This window comes from Rhinichthys klamathensis, unplaced genomic scaffold (assembly GCF_029890125.1).
Source record: "Rhinichthys klamathensis goyatoka isolate OS25496 unplaced genomic scaffold, OSU_Roscu_1.1 h1tg000262l_1, whole genome shotgun sequence".
NCBI classification, from domain to species: domain Eukaryota; kingdom Metazoa; phylum Chordata; class Actinopteri; order Cypriniformes; family Leuciscidae; genus Rhinichthys; species Rhinichthys klamathensis.
Window position 1 is genome coordinate 71,859 of NW_026606783.1, and position 18,543 is coordinate 90,401.

The window sequence follows — 18,543 nt, forward strand, 5'->3', positions numbered from 1 at the left end:
AATTCCATTTTACATGGCTACTGTCATTCATAGAGATTTGTTCCCTTATTGAAAAAAGCGCACATTCTTTTATTAGTTTCAGTCATAAAGGACTTATCAGTCTATTCATTCTTCATACTCTATTCATAATGAATTATACCTTGCTTAATTGCACAGTGCTCATAGATGGTTGTTTTGCACTGAGCAGCTGAAGTGTGAAGCCTGTGCATGTGCTCTCGCTGCACATTGAGCGCTCTGTAAGCCTGTGAATGAATGTGTGCAGATGGGGTGGTCTGTATTACTGGTGAGTTAGTGCTGAGCTACAGAAGGGAGGGTCAGTTGACACTGTTATGATTTTAATGTATTCTCAATTTGGCTCTGCTTCTCATAAGGGTTGTTTTGTTCACTCTTTGGCAGAGGACCATCCAAACTGCCTAAAAGATGCATGTGAACAGGAATCAGCTCTTATTGTTTCTTTGATGTTAGCTGATGACAACACGTGTTATGTGGGAGGGACAGAGTCAGAAGTTGAGATGATAATCAGATGGCTAGGCAAAAAAGACCATAGGAACGAGGTAGACATTTATCTACCACTGAATCATTCATCCATCCGTCCATCCATTTTTCAGCCGCGGGCAAGGTCAAGAGAGAAGTGCTGCTCATCTGTCAATCCATCTGATCATCCTTGGCTGTGTTAGCTTAGCTAGTGGCAAAGCCAGTGGAAGAGTGGAGATCTGAGTCTAGTCTAGATTGACAACAACCAAACTGAATGGTGCTGTGAAACACATGAGAGAGAGATTAATGTAAATTGCTATGTCCTAAATTGAATTTGAATTGAATTTTAGTGTCAGTAGACTAACCGTTAACAGTTAAGTATGTTTTGTGATAAGGACCGGCTGACTGTAGGGGAGTGCAGGGCACAACCTAACACTTTTAGGCTATGTGTTTGTGTAAATCCACTTGGGGTTCAGAGAATTTTTTTCTCTCAAAATTAATTTTACATCATGTCTGGTACAAATATGTGGTCTTGTTTCATTTATACTTTTCTCTTTATTTACCCTGAAAGAACGGTAGTGAAATGTGACAACATGCCCCATAGGGCAACATGTAAATGAAGAAACGCATTCAGAGCTGAACACAACAACCACCCCCACCCCCCACGATGTCACGCATTGGGATTTAAACCTGACTAGTGTCTTCTGCTAGTTAGTTACTACGAATGAATTACTCACATTGCCAATTAACAGATTGGAGATTGAAAAAATAGCAGATTTGTTTCATTTTAAATAAATACAAATATTTACTTGTTATTTTTAAATAAATGTTCAGTGATATCTTCCAAAGATTTTTACATTTTGGAGCATTTTTTCATCACTCTCGTGGTTGTGCCTCGCTCTCCCCTACATTATCCCGCACAGGTCTACTCCACAAATAAATAAATACTTGGCCATTAAATATTGATATGAGTTTATTTTGCCTGTATATTATCTTAAAGTTTCCACTTCTTCTGAGGGTGATTTTCACTACAGTCGACAACTAAGAAGACGCAAAATGGCACCAGTTATTACGTTTGAAGAAAACGATAAAGTGCAAGTCAGCTGAGGTGTGATATGAGAGACACGAGGAAAGTAACGGGTTTACTGTGCGTTCACACCGCCGCCGGCGAGAGCGGCAAAATTCGCTCTCGCCGCCCTGCCAACGACGCCGTGGAAAAAATCGTGGACGCTCTGACGTAGATCGAATGTTTTTTTTTTTTTTTTTACTTTATTTAAAGGGGCCGCAAAAGCACGTAGGGTATTAAGTTAACCTAATTAAATCTTTTAAATGTGAAAGTAAGAAAATGACTGATGGAAAGAACTTAACAATTATAGTTACTTTGCTAACGAAATAAACTAATTTCATTTGTGTGGTGTGACTTTTGTGTTCATTGTCAACTGCGAGTCTAATTTCAACATGCAGTTTATAGGACGTTTACTAGACTTGGTCTTTAATTAACGTTAACATTGATTTGTGTGCAGTCTACATTAAAATAACTACCCTGGTTGTAGCCTTAATGCAATTCGTCAAATCGGTGTTAAGCAAATGAATTGCATTCCCGCTGAAAAACCAGTGTTCTAGCGCGAAAATGTTGCAAAAATGTTGCCTATAGTGTTGCGCGGCTTTTTCTTATCAAACTGACAACACTATGGATGAGCAAGTTGTTGCGTTTGGTGTGGCATTGCTCTACCTGCGGAGAAGAGGTCGGAGATCGGTGTGAGTGCGTGCATGATATTCTACAAGCCCGTCAGCAGCTTGGAGAATATCACCGGCTGGTGCAGGAGCTGCGGCTGGATGACAGCAGGTTCCAGCGATACTTCAGGCTGGACAGGGACCAGTTCGACAACCTGTCAAAAGTAGGGCCACGAATTGCGAGGCAGGACACCAACTATAGGCGCGCTATTAATGCGGCTGAGCGCCTCGCTATTTGTCTCCGGTAAGTTCGTAATTTTTGTTCTTTATGTTTTAATTTTTAAAGTATTAAGTATTTCGTTTTGTATTTTCAATGGGTTGGATATTGGATACTTATTGGTTGTTAAATGCTATTTACCAGTTTTGGACAAAGTATTAAGCTTTATTTAATAAAGTAAAAAGTTAAGTTATACCACACTGTAAAAATACTCTGATACAAGTACACTGTAAAACCTGATGAGTTAGTTCAACTCAAACCGTTTGAGGAAACCGATTGCCTTAAATCATTTAAGTTTATTAACTCAAACAATTTAAGCTTAAAAAAATATTTGATTTGTGTTCAAGTAACTCAATAACTTATTGTTAAAGGAGTCATAATGTGCAATTTTCACTTTTCCATGAGAATCAATGTATGTTATGATTGACTAACGATTATACATTGGCCGGGATGCCGATATTCAAAAGTGAAGCGTTTGTTTACCCCAGGGTTCTTAAACTAGCCAACGTGCACGCGCACTCAAATACGAGATTTCAATTTCTCCCCCGACTTGACGTCAAGACGGGGCCGGATATACCATATATGGACCCCGCAGATGAGGCCCGCCCTGCCCCTCTCCCCCTCATATTCAGACAAGAAAGATGCAGAAACGTAGTGCACACGTGAGTTGCTCTGTGGTCGACTGTCATAATCCACATTCTAATGTTTTTTCTTTACCCAAAACTGACCAAACTACAAGGGACAAGTGGATGAAATTTATTTTTAATGACGCTGTTCATCAACCATCTCAACCATCTCATCGTGTTTGACAACCATCTCAACTTGCTCAACGTTAGGTGTCTGCGCTAAACATTTCACAAAAGAATCTTTTACAAATTTGGGGCAATATCAGGCGAAGTTGGCATCGAAGCTACGTTTGGAAAAAGGTGCCATTCCAACAATCAGGGACTTGCCTGAATTTGAAACGGTAAGACTGTGTTTTTATTACTATATTTTGTGTAACAAACAGCAGCTAACTACTAATGCGGTTAATGTATGTGATAAGGATAGATAAATTTAAAAAACAGTCAAGAATTAATAAACATAAAGAAAAACATAACGTTACATGTCTGCAGATGAAAATTATTAAATATCTAAAAAACCACGTCAAAAAAGGCAAAAACAACACATTATAGCAAACGTTAATCTCTATAACCACTGTAAACTGAAAATAAAGTAGACTACATCTCCGTTAATGTAATCTACATTAAATTAAAGCTAAACTTATGTGGGAGAAAATAGCAAAAATAAAACGTTTTAGCTCGTTACTGATGTTAATGTATGTCTCAGTCAAAAAAATTGTCTTTACCATTCAGAGACAATTTGATGTAGACGTCCTTCAATTGACTGTTGTTCCTCTTCCGTTTCCAGCTCTGGTTCAGAGTCTGGCTCAAACATATACGGTTGAATCCCGTAGGTCGCGGCCAGGTCGGGTTCATTAACAACTTGCGCTATGATGTCATTTTGGAATGATATGCTGAAGTTACCTGCGGTGTCAAGCCCCCTCCTTCCTGCCACCAATCAACGCGCCCCTCATTTGCATTATTAAAATGACCGTCCACGACAGCCAAAACCTCGCATCAGATCTCGCAAGACAATAATGCATTCAGAAATAAGGGTCAAACGAGCTCTGTGTTTATTTTTTTCCAATTTTTCTTTTTTAGAAGGGCATGAAATGACTATAATAGAGCGTGGGTATCAAAGTTAATACTACATTATGACTCCTTTAAGATAACTTGGGCAAATAAAGTTAATAGTACTAATTCCATTCAGTTAAAATAACTTAAATCTATGAAGTACACTGTAAACCCAAATAAGTTGGCAGAACTCAAAATACTTTTATTAGTATAAACTTAGTTAGCTTTAAAAAGTTAATATGCTAACATAGTAAATGCTAATATATTAGCAATAGTATGTTATACAGAAACACTTGCTGTTTGAGCACAGCAATATAAATGTATTATTTGGTCTCAAATCAAGCTGCATGCACCACTTGTCACCATGATGGTAACTATCCTAAAGCCAACATTAACAGAAATTCTTCTAAATTAGCATAACAAAACATGAATCACTACTAAATCTCACACATAACATTAATCTTACACAAAAAAACCCATTATATTACACTTAATTTTAGCATTTACTCTCCCTTTCGAGTGCCATCGGCAAAGCATGCTGGGAAATAGACATCCCAGCTGTTTCAGTTAAACTTAAGTTCGTCTAAATTAAAATAAATAATTTCATAAAACTCAAAACAATGAAACACTTCAGTTTACTTAAAATATATCAGTTCTGTGAACTTGAAAGAAAAAGAAAGTGCTAAATACTCATAAAAGTTAATTTGACTGAACTAATTTGTTTAATTTAAGTTTGTCCTACTCAAACCAATTAATTATTTTGAGCATTAGGGTTTACAGTGAAGTATAAGCCCTGCGTTCCTTAAATTAAGTAATGTTTATACCTGATTATACTTAAGTAAAATCGGGAAAATTGACTTAAAGGAGTAAAAGTGAACTGTGACTTCTAATTATACCATTAGATTATTATTACTAATGCATTAATGTAAACGCAGAATTTGGAGTTCCTTAGAGGAAGTTTGTTGAGGTAAAAAAAAAAAAAAAAAAAAAATGTTGTTTGTTCAAACCAAGCTATTATTTTTAAGTAATTATAGTTTTTGTTTTTTTGCAGATTCCTGGCCACTGGAGACTCCTACCGCACCATAGCTTTCAGCTATCGTGTGGGAGTGAGCACCGTGGCAGGAATTGTTGGAGACGTCGCCAGGGCAATATGGGACGCCTTGGTACAGGAGGTCATGCCAGTCCCCACCACTGAGGACTGGCAAAGCATCGCCACTGACTTCTTCCATCGGTGGAACTTTCCTTACTGCCTAGGTTCCATCGATGGAAAACATGTTGTTGTCAGGGCCCCTGACAACTCAGGGTCCCTTTACTTCAACTACAATGGGACTTACTCGGTTGTTCTCCTGGCAGTGGTGGATGCACAGTACTGCTTCCGAGTAGTGGATGTCGGCAGCTACGGGAGGACAAGTGATGGCGGTGTGCTGGCTAACTCCACCTTCGGCCAGGCACTTAGAGATGGGACCCTTGCCCTGATCGGACGCCACGGTCGACGGCGAATACTGCTGAATAATGCAGCGAGTGACCAATCAAAATCAAGTATTGCAAAGAGCCATAAGGCCCTTAAAACTGAGCCTGTTTAAAATGTCCATTCAGGCAACAAAATCCATAAACGTCTGTTTTTCATATATCTGGACACGTATAAATAAAGCTCTAAAATTAAAACTTATTTTGGCTTGCTGAGGATTAAAAATACAGTTTTTTTACTTCAGATTGTTGGTGATTGAAGTACAGGGTAAAAATAGTTTAAATTATATTTTAATCATACTGTGTTTTCCCAATTCCCCAAGTTGATAATGTAAACACAACTCTCCCCTCTCTTCACTAGTTGTCACCCGAGTGCAGGAAGACAAGTAGCTCTGCGTGTGTCTGAGTCCAAAAATGGACACAGAACCCCCACCGGATGAGCTCTGGCTAATATCAAACATAAGGTATAACCATGTTTTTTACTATTAGGCTACTGCGTGACACACTCCTCCGAGTCCGACCCCTCACTCTAACTATCTCAGTGAGTTCATTTTCTTTTGTTTTTGTGTTTGTTATGGAAAATTGCTAAGAGATGGACACATATGAAAGTTATAGATCAGCATGAAGAGATACAGACTAGTAATACAGACCGAGAATTTACGAGAGTGAGTTTTAGGCATCTCTGGTTTGTTTGATTTGTCTCTGATATGTTACAATATCTTTTTGACAGTAACATCTGTCTCTTTCAAGACCTGCGATGTATGATAAAACCTTATAGAAACACAGGACATACAACTACATAAGATTTTTATCTTAGACGCTAAGACTTTACTCATTACAATTATTTACTCTTGAAGAATAAAAATATCCTTTATGCTTAAAAGCTATATCTTGCATTATCTTGTCAATTTTTGGTTTTATATTACTATTGCTTTAATATAATCTACAGTACATATTAACGTTTAAATGTGGGACAATTGTGGATTTATAATAAAAAAAACATTTTTCTATAAGATCAAAGTATTACTTTATTTACAGAATGAACAATATCGTTTTTTCAGTCAAATATGCAAACAAGCAAAAATGTTGCCATTCTGTGATTTCTATACCTTCTTCAATAATGGAATTACACTGCAGAACCTGACCTTTGACCTGCACAAAAACATGCTTTAGAAGAAAAGTCAAAAACAAAAATATCTATGACATGGAAAGATTTTAACATATTTTAGCTGATTCTTGGATAACGGGGAATAAATATAAGAATTAGGTTTTTATAGGTTTAATCCATATGAAATATGACAACATATACTCGTGTCTCAAAGTACTCTACAGTACCAAAAAATATACCACAAATTCCCAGAATACACCTGGTTTTGTGTTCCCTTTAAACACTAGGTGAAAATATATATCTACTATATAAACGGGGAAAAATAAAATATCTAAATTTAGGTCAAATATTTATAGCTTTTAAATATAAAATAATTAATACAACTGCCAGGCCACATGGCAAATAAGTTACTGTTAAAACTGTCAGATGATGCAAATCAAAAAAACATGCATATTTAATGATAATAAACCACTTATCATTCAAAATAAAGGTGTGTGTGTGTGTTGAGGGTCATGGATGTCAGTTTGCCTGGGTTGTACTGAATGATGTTTGTAGTTGGCATGTCGTCTCAACTCTAGAGCATTGCTTTAGTCTCTCCACCATCTGCTGCTCTCGTCTGATCCTTCTTCTTGATTCGGTACATAACAATGACCATGGACAGAACTGGAAAAGAAAATCAAACTCAATTTGCTTCTTTTTATGTTTAAATATTAACAGAGCAAAATTAGTTCCAACATATCAGTCTTACTGATAAAGCCGAATATTCCTGCCAGTATGCCGATGGTGCTGCCCATGCTCAGCTTCCAGCTGTGAGCTTCTGGCTCCATGTAACAGTAGCCCAATTTAGTGCAGTTACATATACGCACTAAGAGAAAGAAATCTCAGCTCAGATGTCATACCATGCTAAAGTGCGAGCCTATGAGTGAGTTGAATGTTATATATGAAATACAGAGAGAAAAAATAAGTTTACCATCAAACTTTTGAGTGATACCCATCCCAGCATTGTCTTTGATGTTGATGGGAACACTGACGTTCTGATCACTTGAGGGCTTCTTCTTCAGAATCAGCTTCGCTGAGGTTCCTGCAGGCACCCGAACACGTTTACACAGTTACAGCAGTAAATAAATTAAATGCAGGAGTCATACAGAAGGGCTTTTCACACTTAAAATAGTGAACGCTGGGTCATTCTAATCCCTGGGTAAACCGAATCCTGGGTTATCTTGCTTCACGTTTCACATTGCAACTAATTTAACAATTAATGATGTTTTATTAACAAAGTTCGGAAGGAGCACGTTCAGATAATTAACACGGGTGGAGCGCACTCAACAATCAATGATAAGAGGTGTGTATATATAGACTCAGCAGTCTCACCTCAATCCATTGAGTTTAGCAGTACCCCTCCATCACCCCTTCTCCACACTTCTAGTCCTAACTACTTACAGAGGGGGAGTACTCTGGGTTCGGGCCGACCTCCCCCCGGGACAGCACGCCAAATACGCATTAAACTTCACCCCCTCTAATTGTATGTAAGTGTGAACCCGTGAAATGGGGGTTAACAATTAATCCTGGGAATTCATAAGCTAATGTTTCACACTGTACATTCCTAAATCTTGGGTTGACATCCTCGTTCACATATTTGCAGTGTCAGTTTTATTGATTGGATGAACGCAGTACGCGACCAGTTTACATAAAGGCTCTTGCATTGCGCATCCTCATATTATTTCACGAGTTCACACTTACATACTATTAGAGGGAGTAAAGTTGAATGCGTATTTCCCTCCCCCCGGACAGCACGCCAAAAAGGACCAGGACCAGGGTTTCAAATAAGGTAAAAACCCTGGGTAAAAAGCGATGCTAACCCTGCTTCTAATTTAAAATTGTGAAACGTCCCTTAACCCAGTGTTAAAAGCAGGGTTTAGAACGATGATAACCACAGTGTGAAAAGTGCATTAGCCTGTTGTTTTTAGGGTTAAGGTTAAACTAAAAGTCTGCTCACCATCCACAGGTTTGATCTCAAAGTTTGGTGACTTGCGGTTAATTGAGAAGGTAAACGGCTCTCCATAGGGGTCGCTATCCTTATCTATAGCAGTGAGTGTCAAGGGGGTCATGTCCTGCATGCAGATGAAGTTCTGTTTCCACTGAAGTTTGGGGTAGTTGTCGTTCACATCCAGCAGATGAATATTCACCTTCATCTCACCCTCCTGCTTGTCTCCCTCTGAAAGGAACCGAAATAGATTGTAATATTGACCAAATGTCACTGGCCTGGAGAGAGATGATGCATCTGTGCTCTCTCTGGTGTGTTCTCACCTGTCTCATAAGCGATGACTGTGAGAGAGATCTGCTCCACCGTCTCTCTGTCCAGAGCAGCTTTAGTCTTCAGTTCACCGGAGTCAGCGTCCAGCTCAAACCAATTATGTTCATCTCCTTCCATCTTTAACCTGACAAACAGAACATTCAAAAGCAGGAATTACATAAAAGCATTTAAAAAATGCTAGTTATTACTAACAAGAGGAATCATACAAGTGTTACAGCTCCCAGAGAGCTATTTTAAATAACATAGAGTGGAGGTGAAAAGTCTCAGACCACTAAATAAACAAACTAAAACTTTTTATTTTTTTATATCGATGCAAAAAGAAGAAGAAACATTTAAGATTATGCACTATTTCTAGGCCACTAATTAAATATGCAAAGTTGTGACATTGATCATGTGAACAAAATGTCAGATGATCTTCCATTAAAGCACAAGATGCTTTTTAGGATGATCTCAAATCATGCTGGAGAACATGATCACCAAGTTCTACACAAACTTGTACAATTCATGCTAATAATTTGGAATTAATTTTTTTTATGAAATGATAAAAATGCTAAATATAATTCTCACTTGTGCTCTCTGACATTTGTATCTCCATTGTATGTCAAACTACCAATAAACCTGACAATATATCATAAAATTCCCTTCTTAAGCACAAACAAATCTAGCTTTAAATTTTGGTTCAGCTGATGTGATTTTTTTATCTAGAGCAAAAGACCAGCGTATTCCTTAAGGAAAATCCTTTAAATTCAAAAGTAATGTTTATATCCAGTTCTAAGTAACCAAGGTAAGTTTGCATAGACAGAATTCATCATCTTTTTTTCTTTTCAGATATTATTGGTCCACCACTAGGCTTGGAATTGTTCAGATCTCTTGCTTTTATAAGTTTGTAAATATTTTAATAGTTTATAATAAGTTATAAATAACACATAACTGCTGGAACATAACTCTCTCTTCGATAATGTTGAGAAGCACTGCGAACAAACAATCTCATCTTATATATGATCTGATTACGTAGCAGACACAATACAAAGCATTACTTGATAGTCTTTCCCTCTGGATCCTTGGCTTCAGCTTTCATTATTACGGTTCCAATCGTGATGTTTTCTGGGACATTGACATCAAGAGTGTCCACTTCAAATTCTGGAGGCTCGTCCACGTCCACTAGCTGAATGACAACAACTGCTGTGGCATTTTCATCATATTTCAATCCTTCGATCAGGGGCTCGGGATTACGGGCATCAATCTGAAGGTTGTAGACGCTCTGGAGCTCGTAATCCAGTGGCTGAAAACCGAGAATATGAAAACGAAGAAATATAGAGGGGACAAAAAGCAGAAATGTACAAAGTTTTTGCAATATGAGTCATCTTGTTACCCGAGCGATGTAGACTCTGCCCGCTCCTGTGGCTTCATCAACCTCAATGGCTAAGAGGTTATGTGGGTCTCCAGCGGAGATATGATACTCCACCCTAGAGCTTCCTGTTCCTGGGTCATCTGCATCTGTGGCTTTGATAATGAGCAAAGTGGTGCCCACTTCAGCCAGTTCAGGAACTCTGTAGGTCCCATACTGCAACAGGGGAAACGAATCAACAGGGGAAGAGTAAATTACAGCAGAGATTTATTACTCAATAATCCACAGAAAGAAAGAATATAATTGAAGTATTTTAGTAGTGAAACAAAATGTATATATACATCTTTTTTCTCGAAGACAGGGATTTCATTATTGATGTCGATGACCTTGATGATCACTTTACATTCCGCAATGTAAACTACAAATAAGTGCAAAAGTTAGGATGCACATTCATCTTCATAAATGTTCATTTTCAGTTCATTTGAGTTCAGTTTGCACTTACCTTGATCAGCCACTCTAAAGGTGAGCTCATACTGAGGCACCTTTTTCCTTTGAAAGTTTTGATTGGCTACTTTGATTTCACCATTTACTTGGTCGATGGTGAACATTTTGTCAGATGGGTAGGTAGGTGTCTGGCTCAGGAGTGTGTAGTTTAGTAATGAGTTCAGTGTGTTCTCTTCATCACTATCATGAGCAGGCAGAACACCAATCGTATTACCTAAAGACATGCATATCATTAAAAATGTCATTGAAAAAAAAAAAGGCAAAGTTAATCATTAAAGAATTACCATCCAGTCTGAGACCACATTGAAAATCTGGGATTCAAAACCTAATTAAAACCTGTAAATAGTTTTAAAACATTTTAAACAAACATTATGATGTAAAATGAATAAATGGTTGAGATTCTGTACTCTTTCTAGACATTTGAATTTTGAAAATGAGGACAAAACAAATACTAAGTTAAGAATTTAGAATTTTCCCCCAAAATGTTTTATTTTGATTATATAAATGATCATTTTTGGCTTTTGGACACCTCTGAATGCATTTGGTCAGTTTCTGATGTCACATGCGCCTGGTTTGAAGTGTTGTAATGTGTGTATAAACACTCTCACTTTATTACCTATGGGCTCATTCTCCTGCACTTCAAACACTGCACCTTCATCACACACAGGAGGGTTATCATTCACATCCTCCACCCGCACAACAATCTCCAAGGGCTTTTCCAGCTCAACGCCATGTTCATCTTCTGCCATGGCCACCAATATGTACTAAACACACACACACACACATAATTGTTATTAAAGGTCAGGCTTCAAATGCAACACACAGTTTTATACAATAATTAACAGAGTGACCTAGGTTGTAGACCTATTAAAAAATCGTTAAAATTTCTCTTGCATTTCTATTTACCATATTTTTCTCTTCTCTGTCCAGAGGACCTGTAGCATAGATCTCTCCATCTTGATTGATGGTGAATGGGAAGGGAAGTCTTTCTTTCTGTACCAGCCTGTAGAGTGCAGTGGGATCATTGCTGCGCACCTATAAAACACACACACACACACACACACACACATGCTTACTCATTTCAATGTAAGATTTGTATTCACTTTAATAGAATAAAATTATTTATTTTTTTATTATATTAATAAAAATGTAAAGTATAGGCACTGGCTACCATAACATAACATTGTTTTTATTTAGATCCAGACTTACTGTAGTAAGATACATAGGGTATTCCCCGTCTAAATTTTCTCTAATGGCAATTGGTACAGGGCTGACCCAGAGGTTTTGAATGATAGCTATGTTGACTCGTGTCGTGCTGCTCAAAGCGTTTGGATCCCCCAAATCTTCTGCACGAACAATCAGTACATAGTCTGGATCCATCAGAAGATTCACTTGTCTTCTTTCTGCTCATACAAAATAAACACTCATTAACTATTATTGATTATTCAACTTACACTGAATTTGATTGGCTGAGGGGTATTCTAAAGGGGGGGGGGGGGGGGGTATTTAGTGCAGCAGCAACTGTTTAAGCCTCTTTTCAACCATTTTGCAAAAACAATGCCGTTCTTTTTACACTGTGGTGTGACTAAATTAAGATTAGAATGTATGTTATCTTGGAGACACAAGAGTTTGCAACAGCATGATATTGTAGGTAAACATTAGAGCGAGCGTCAGCGCACCATGGAGGATGATCAAATAATATAGAAAGATAAACGTTCCCAGAGTAGCTACAAAGGACTTTAAGTTATGTTAGTAGCATGATGTTGATTGGTTTGAGTAAGTAATGTGTATCTTGAATGGTGAAGTAATCTGGGTCAAATCCTGCCTCATTTCTGAGACTGATGTAATCTGCACTGCTGAACTGCACTGCTTGAGCTCAATTAATGACTGCGCTCTTCTTTACAGCACGTGGCACGTTCCACACACCAGAGCGAAGTGGTCATCCACTGACATTAACACTCCAGTTTAATCTGAGTGTGTATGTGAGAGCACTATAATCAGCTCCTTTCATTTCAACCTCATTCTGAATGACGTGTCCCAGATAGTAGGTACGACTCTAAGATGTCTGCTAAAGAGCGCTTCATCTGGAAAACATCTGTTGTGTACAAACATCTGATAAGCATCTTAGAAAAAGCAGTTTTACATACATTCTAAATAATAAACATTAACAGAAAGAATTTAACATCTGATAGGTAACGTATTAGAGACGTATTGCAGATGAGTAAATACATCTCGCAGATGTAAATGCAGACATCAAATAGACGTCTCCGTGATGTACGTGTGCTATCAGGGGTTCTCTCCAAACAGAGGAAAGAGACTCAAATACTGGTTTCATTTGGTCCATTTATACATTTCTTACTGAAAGCTATGTCTCATTCAAATGCTAGTAACTCTGAGTCTGGCATGATTATATGCACAACTGCTTTTTCAAATAATGCTGTGAGCCCAAATCTGTCAAATAGCATGATCATCGTGTGTGTTTCTGTGTGTTCTCACCAACACGCTCGACGCATGTGTAAAAGGGGTTGTTCTCTAGTGGTATGTTGTTCTTTGGAATACAGTAGTCCTCAAACTTCTTCCTCAGGACATCAGGACTGCCATGGACCTCCCCGCGGCTGTATGTTACGGCAGGCCTGGCCTTCAGAGACGCTGCTCCTGCAATACAACAGCAATATAACGAAATAAGTTTGGCATGACATTTGAGTTTTTCATGCATTTTTGTTCCAGATGTGTTGATGTACCTTGGTCTGTTATAAATATCTCTCCATTGTCTGGGTTTATGCCAAAGTAAAACATGTTTTCGGGATTGGGGATTTGGTTCACAATGCTGAATTTCAGTTGAGCGTTTACTGTGTTGGGATCATCTGCATCTGATGCAAACACCTGCATGAACGCAAATCCTGCACGCACACAAGATTAAAAGTACAATGAAAAGTAGGTTCATAGAAAGCGTTTAAATTGTAACGGTTTAGAGAATCAGCAAGTTTCAGCATCTGATGATAATGTATGTTTCTCACCTGCAGGTGAATGCTCTCTAACCCTGCCACTGAACTGACTCTCACTAAAGACAGGGTTATTGTTGTTGACATCCACAACTTGCAAAACAACAGAGTAAGGCCCATCAACAGTTTCGCCATCTGCTGAACGTGCTTCAATCTGAAGAGAAACACACATATTTAGTGACGTGCTACACAATTTAAAACCTGTAAAATTGTATATATATATATAAAAAAATTTATATATACGTACATTATATATATATTGTTTTGTATTATTATTACTTATTTATTTATATGATAAAATAATTTAATATAATTATTATGTGGTTTTATGACCCCATATTAACTGAATGACTACAAAGGAATATACTGTACTTTTAAAAATAAATGTTCACTTCACAAAACCATTTAAAATAAACTTCTCAAGGTAATGCATGTATTAAAAGTTGTGAAAAATAAATGGTGACCAGTTTAAGGACCTAAAGTATAGAATTTCCTTGTACATATATTTGAACCCAAAACCCTGTTGCTAAAAATAATCCATGGATGTGTCAACAATGTGTTATGTGCATATTAGAAACAAACAACGTAGGCATTTTGTGTCTTTTTACAGATCCAGGTGCTTGAATGTTATGTGTAGTACATCACACTACAATAATATATTACATCTAGATGGTGGTTTTTCTCAGGGCTCCATTCCAGAGGATGCTCCAGGTATAGCCAGCCGTCTGAAGAGATACCGATCTTTCCTTCAGTCTCTCCACTTACGTGATATGAAGAGACACCTTCCGATGCAGATGTAAACTGAACAAAGAACAGATTTCTAGAATATTTTCAATGAAAACATTCAAAAAATATTACTGACGATAGAAACCATTCAGGTTCTAATAAAAATGTCTTGTAGAGACAACTAACCATTCAAACACAAGAACTGAGCCAACAGTACCTGGTAAATGGGATAAGGCACAGGTGTACGCTCTGGCACATCTAAAACTTTATGATCTAATAGCCCCGTTTTGTCCTCCAGACCTATCCCATGAGCCTGAGAGAGGAAAAAAGGTCTGAAGAATTATGTGAGAATTATTTGACTTTTTGCAAAATCACCAATATACTCAACCACACCATATGTTATCAGTTATCAATCTAGACAGTCATGAACAACATTAGTGGCCAGTATTGTTTCTGAGCATTGGATTTCCTTGCAAACACCCTATCTAACCACACTTCTTAATAAATAACTGAATAAAGCTGTTTAATTACTATATTGTCTTACTGCAACCTATGCAATAAATAGTCCATTAAATTTATCTGTGATGTGAAGGTCGTTGAATATTTGCCCATTTTTGTTGATTATTATTGATGTAGAACAAATCATTTTCCACTTGCTGAATGAATCCAGATTATGTCTGTGTGTTAAGTATTTGATTAATGGAGTGTGCACGGGAAAAATGGACTTCAGCACAGTTACTCATTTATGGACAGAATAAAAGATTGTAAGGAGACTACAAGGTCACCAAGTTAAAATCCTACTCGCACACACACTTACAATGCTGACGAGAAGGGTCAAGTGTAGCAAACGTGCACCTCTCATCGTCCCGAGCAACAAAACCTGATGGAAAAGATATGAAAACATTGCCTTTAATTAAAAACACCTTTACTACAAAAGTAATTATAATTTATAGCAGTGACATTTGTTTGTCAAATAACTTTATCAGATGGCCATTCCCTGACATGATGGCTCATGCCGTGCAAACTGAGCAATATTAAAGAACACTTTGGAGACACAAGGCGTCAAAAATGGTAATCACCATTTGCCCAATCAGGAAATAGAACCATCTCCTTCTTTAATGTTAAACTTCAGTCAATGATTATCAGCGAAAAAAGTACTATTCAACCAGAAGTCCTGAGTAATATTTTAAAACATCACGATTATTTTAGCGTATTAAAATATGGCTTTTATACTGGAATTTCCTGTTTTATATTTATTTCCTTTATTATGAAACTAATTTTGTCAGTGGGTCTCAAATACATACAAATAGTGGATTTGATGGTGACATCATGGCTGTTGGCCTGTAGTGCAGTGTGTGTGTGTGTGTGTGTTTTCATGAATCGCAGCCCATAAAAAGGTTATTTAAAGGGCACTTGGCATTCTAGTGTGGGTGGCGTCCTGTGCCAGACAGCACTGACTAAGTGTGTGTGTCACTGCTGCATCACAGTTTATTACATCTAACAATGTCTGTGCTGACAGTCATATTACAAAGCCTTTTAAACAAATTAACCATTAAATAATTATGTACATGTGCATCCACACATCTGAGAATAGGAACGGGCCGAACTATATTATACAGTGTTTCAATGTTTGTTTGTTCTCTGTTTCTTTCTTTGTCTGATTTCCAATTGCAATACATGATGAAACAACAGTGCATTTTCAGGTTAATATCTCAGTTTCAAAGAAACAATAGATTGTCAGTTGATTCTCAAATGACATGATAACTTTATGAAGATGCTGCACAAAAATGATTGGTTTTTCTCAATTTAACATATCAGTGAAAAAATTTTTTGTTGAAAGTAACCTGGTTGCCTTAAAATGTTGAGTTCACTGAAACTTTGAAAATGTTTAGTTAATAGAATGACATAGAATGAAAGAGAGAGAACAATATTAACGATCATTAGACGCTTGGTAAATGAAAGTAAGTTGCGGACCACAAATTAATACAGGAAGTTGTGAACAGGCGTGTTTATCTAGGTAAACAGAATTGTCTAGAAATGTTTATCTGATCAAACACAATGTGTGTGAGCAGATAAACATCTCTAGATAAATCTGATTGTTTTAGTTGCAGTTTGAGTCCATCCAAGAGTAGATTAAGCTGTGTCGGCTGTTCTGTACTGAAATATTGTGTTTAAATAAGCTGTAAGGTTTAGTGCTTTACTGATACTGGATTTTTATTTCACTTGTATCTGTCGGATCTATTGTGAAAGACAGACACGCCTTGAGACAGATGTGACACAAGGTGACATTGAAGTTAATGTGACCTCTGATAAGCTACTTTTGCTTAAACCTCAATGAAAACCATACAGATAAATTATTGTTTCCTTATATCTTATGTCTACATAAGGAATCAGGACATTCTGATGCACAAGCTGAAATCAATACTCATGCTCGATGTTATAAATACCAGCTCAAAGTAGCAGCTGTAAGAATGAGAGTAAAGCAAATGGAAACATTTTCAAACTGAAAGTGTTCTAAACCGAAACCAGGCAATTCTAACAACATAGCAAAATGTATTTATCCATTACCGTGAGGTTAGATGGATATAAACAACAGTAAAGTTTTTAGTATCGAGGTATGAGAACAAGAGGCCTTGCCTTCCAGCCAAAGCTTGTGACCTCTGATGACATTTTAACAGTATATGAGATAAAAAAATATCAAAGGCCCCACTTGCTCCTCGAAAATATGCTCATAAATACGTTCGCACCCAGAATGCAATTCTACAATGCTACAGCAAGTTGCGATAATCTTTAAATGCCCTTCCACATAAGCTGGTCTACAGCCTTCTGAAAGCACTGAGCAAAGTCAAACAAGATCACAGCCGGTCGTAGGCAGCGGAAGCATCGTCACAAGGCAAATGACGTATTGGTAACTAAAAATGTATACTTTTATAATCAGCCTAAACTAAAAAGACAACAACTCAGAAGAAATAAAAGAAAGGATAAGACACACAGACCTGTCAGCAGAGCTCCTCTCTTCTCAAAAGACTGAGGTTTCAGTCTTGCAGAGTTTCCTGCTCAAGTCAAAGTTTAACTCTACTTTATTGAGGCTAATCATTATCTACTGATTCACCATGAAGGGGAGTGGACTTTAAATGTAATGTAATTTATGGCACCATTTAGGGTATAGTATACTGGCTCGGTGGATATGTTAATGTGTAAACATCAAGCATTTAATTAAAGTCACCATATTTTTATGGAATATTGCAGTATTTATTATAAATAATTTATCCATTCCCTTTTATTTTAACCCATGTGCCTTCAAATGACGTCCCCTCCCACTTGCAGTGACATCTTCTCATCTCTGATGATGTGTTTACTGGTGAGGGCGGGACATCCTGTCACTCATATGAGATCACAGCAATAGCACCCAATCAAATCCAGATGGACAAAATCAAGTCCCGTCCAACATTCTTTCTTTTTCAAGAAGCCGTTTCACTTGGATATACGTCACAATAGAGAAGAAGAGACTATCCAACTTCATGCCGACTTAAAAGGACACACAACAAACACTCATCCACAATCTCGTCCATGTGACTTCCTCTTTACTTTAATATTTTCTGTGCAAGATGATTAGAACGCAGGGGACAAAGCTAAATTCTGAGATCAATCTTGAACAAAAAAAGCAAACATCTCTGAGAAATAAGCTGTGACAGATGAAAATCACTGTACATGTACAGACAGCGTAAAGGTCACCTTCTTCACAGCTGTATGTTCACAATCTTGAGTAATACAGGGCTGCAATCTTTGGTCCTTGATCTTTTGACGGACTCTGGCTTGGTTGTTTCCCATGTTTGAGTCTCAGTTCTTCTGATACTTAAAATGAAAACATTTGCAAGAACTTCTATTAGTATTCATCAATGACACTTAAAGGAATAGTTCACCTAAAAATAAAACTTCATTTACTCACCCCGATGTCGTTCCAAACATATGG

At 37.4% G+C, this 18,543-nt stretch overlaps 1 protein-coding gene across 1 annotated transcript; it reads right to left on the reverse strand.

The window, feature by feature from the left end:
• Positions 1-6,583: 6,583 nt before the first annotated feature.
• On the reverse strand, positions 6,584-17,613 carry cdh17 (cadherin 17, LI cadherin (liver-intestine)). Its single transcript, XM_056267700.1, has 19 exons — positions 17,567-17,613; positions 15,388-15,450; positions 14,788-14,883; positions 14,508-14,645; positions 13,860-13,998; positions 13,584-13,742; positions 13,339-13,497; positions 12,052-12,245; positions 11,749-11,877; positions 11,459-11,606; positions 10,841-11,056; positions 10,680-10,756; positions 10,363-10,554; positions 10,028-10,272; positions 8,984-9,114; positions 8,673-8,891; positions 7,647-7,757; positions 7,425-7,541; positions 6,584-7,339 (listed from the first exon to the last, which is right to left on the reverse strand). Exons 2-19 carry the CDS (start codon positions 15,430-15,432, stop codon positions 7,251-7,253), a joined length of 2,604 nt encoding a protein of 867 aa, XP_056123675.1. The 5' UTR covers positions 15,433-15,450; positions 17,567-17,613; the 3' UTR covers positions 6,584-7,250.
• Positions 17,614-18,543: the final 930 nt, after the last annotated feature.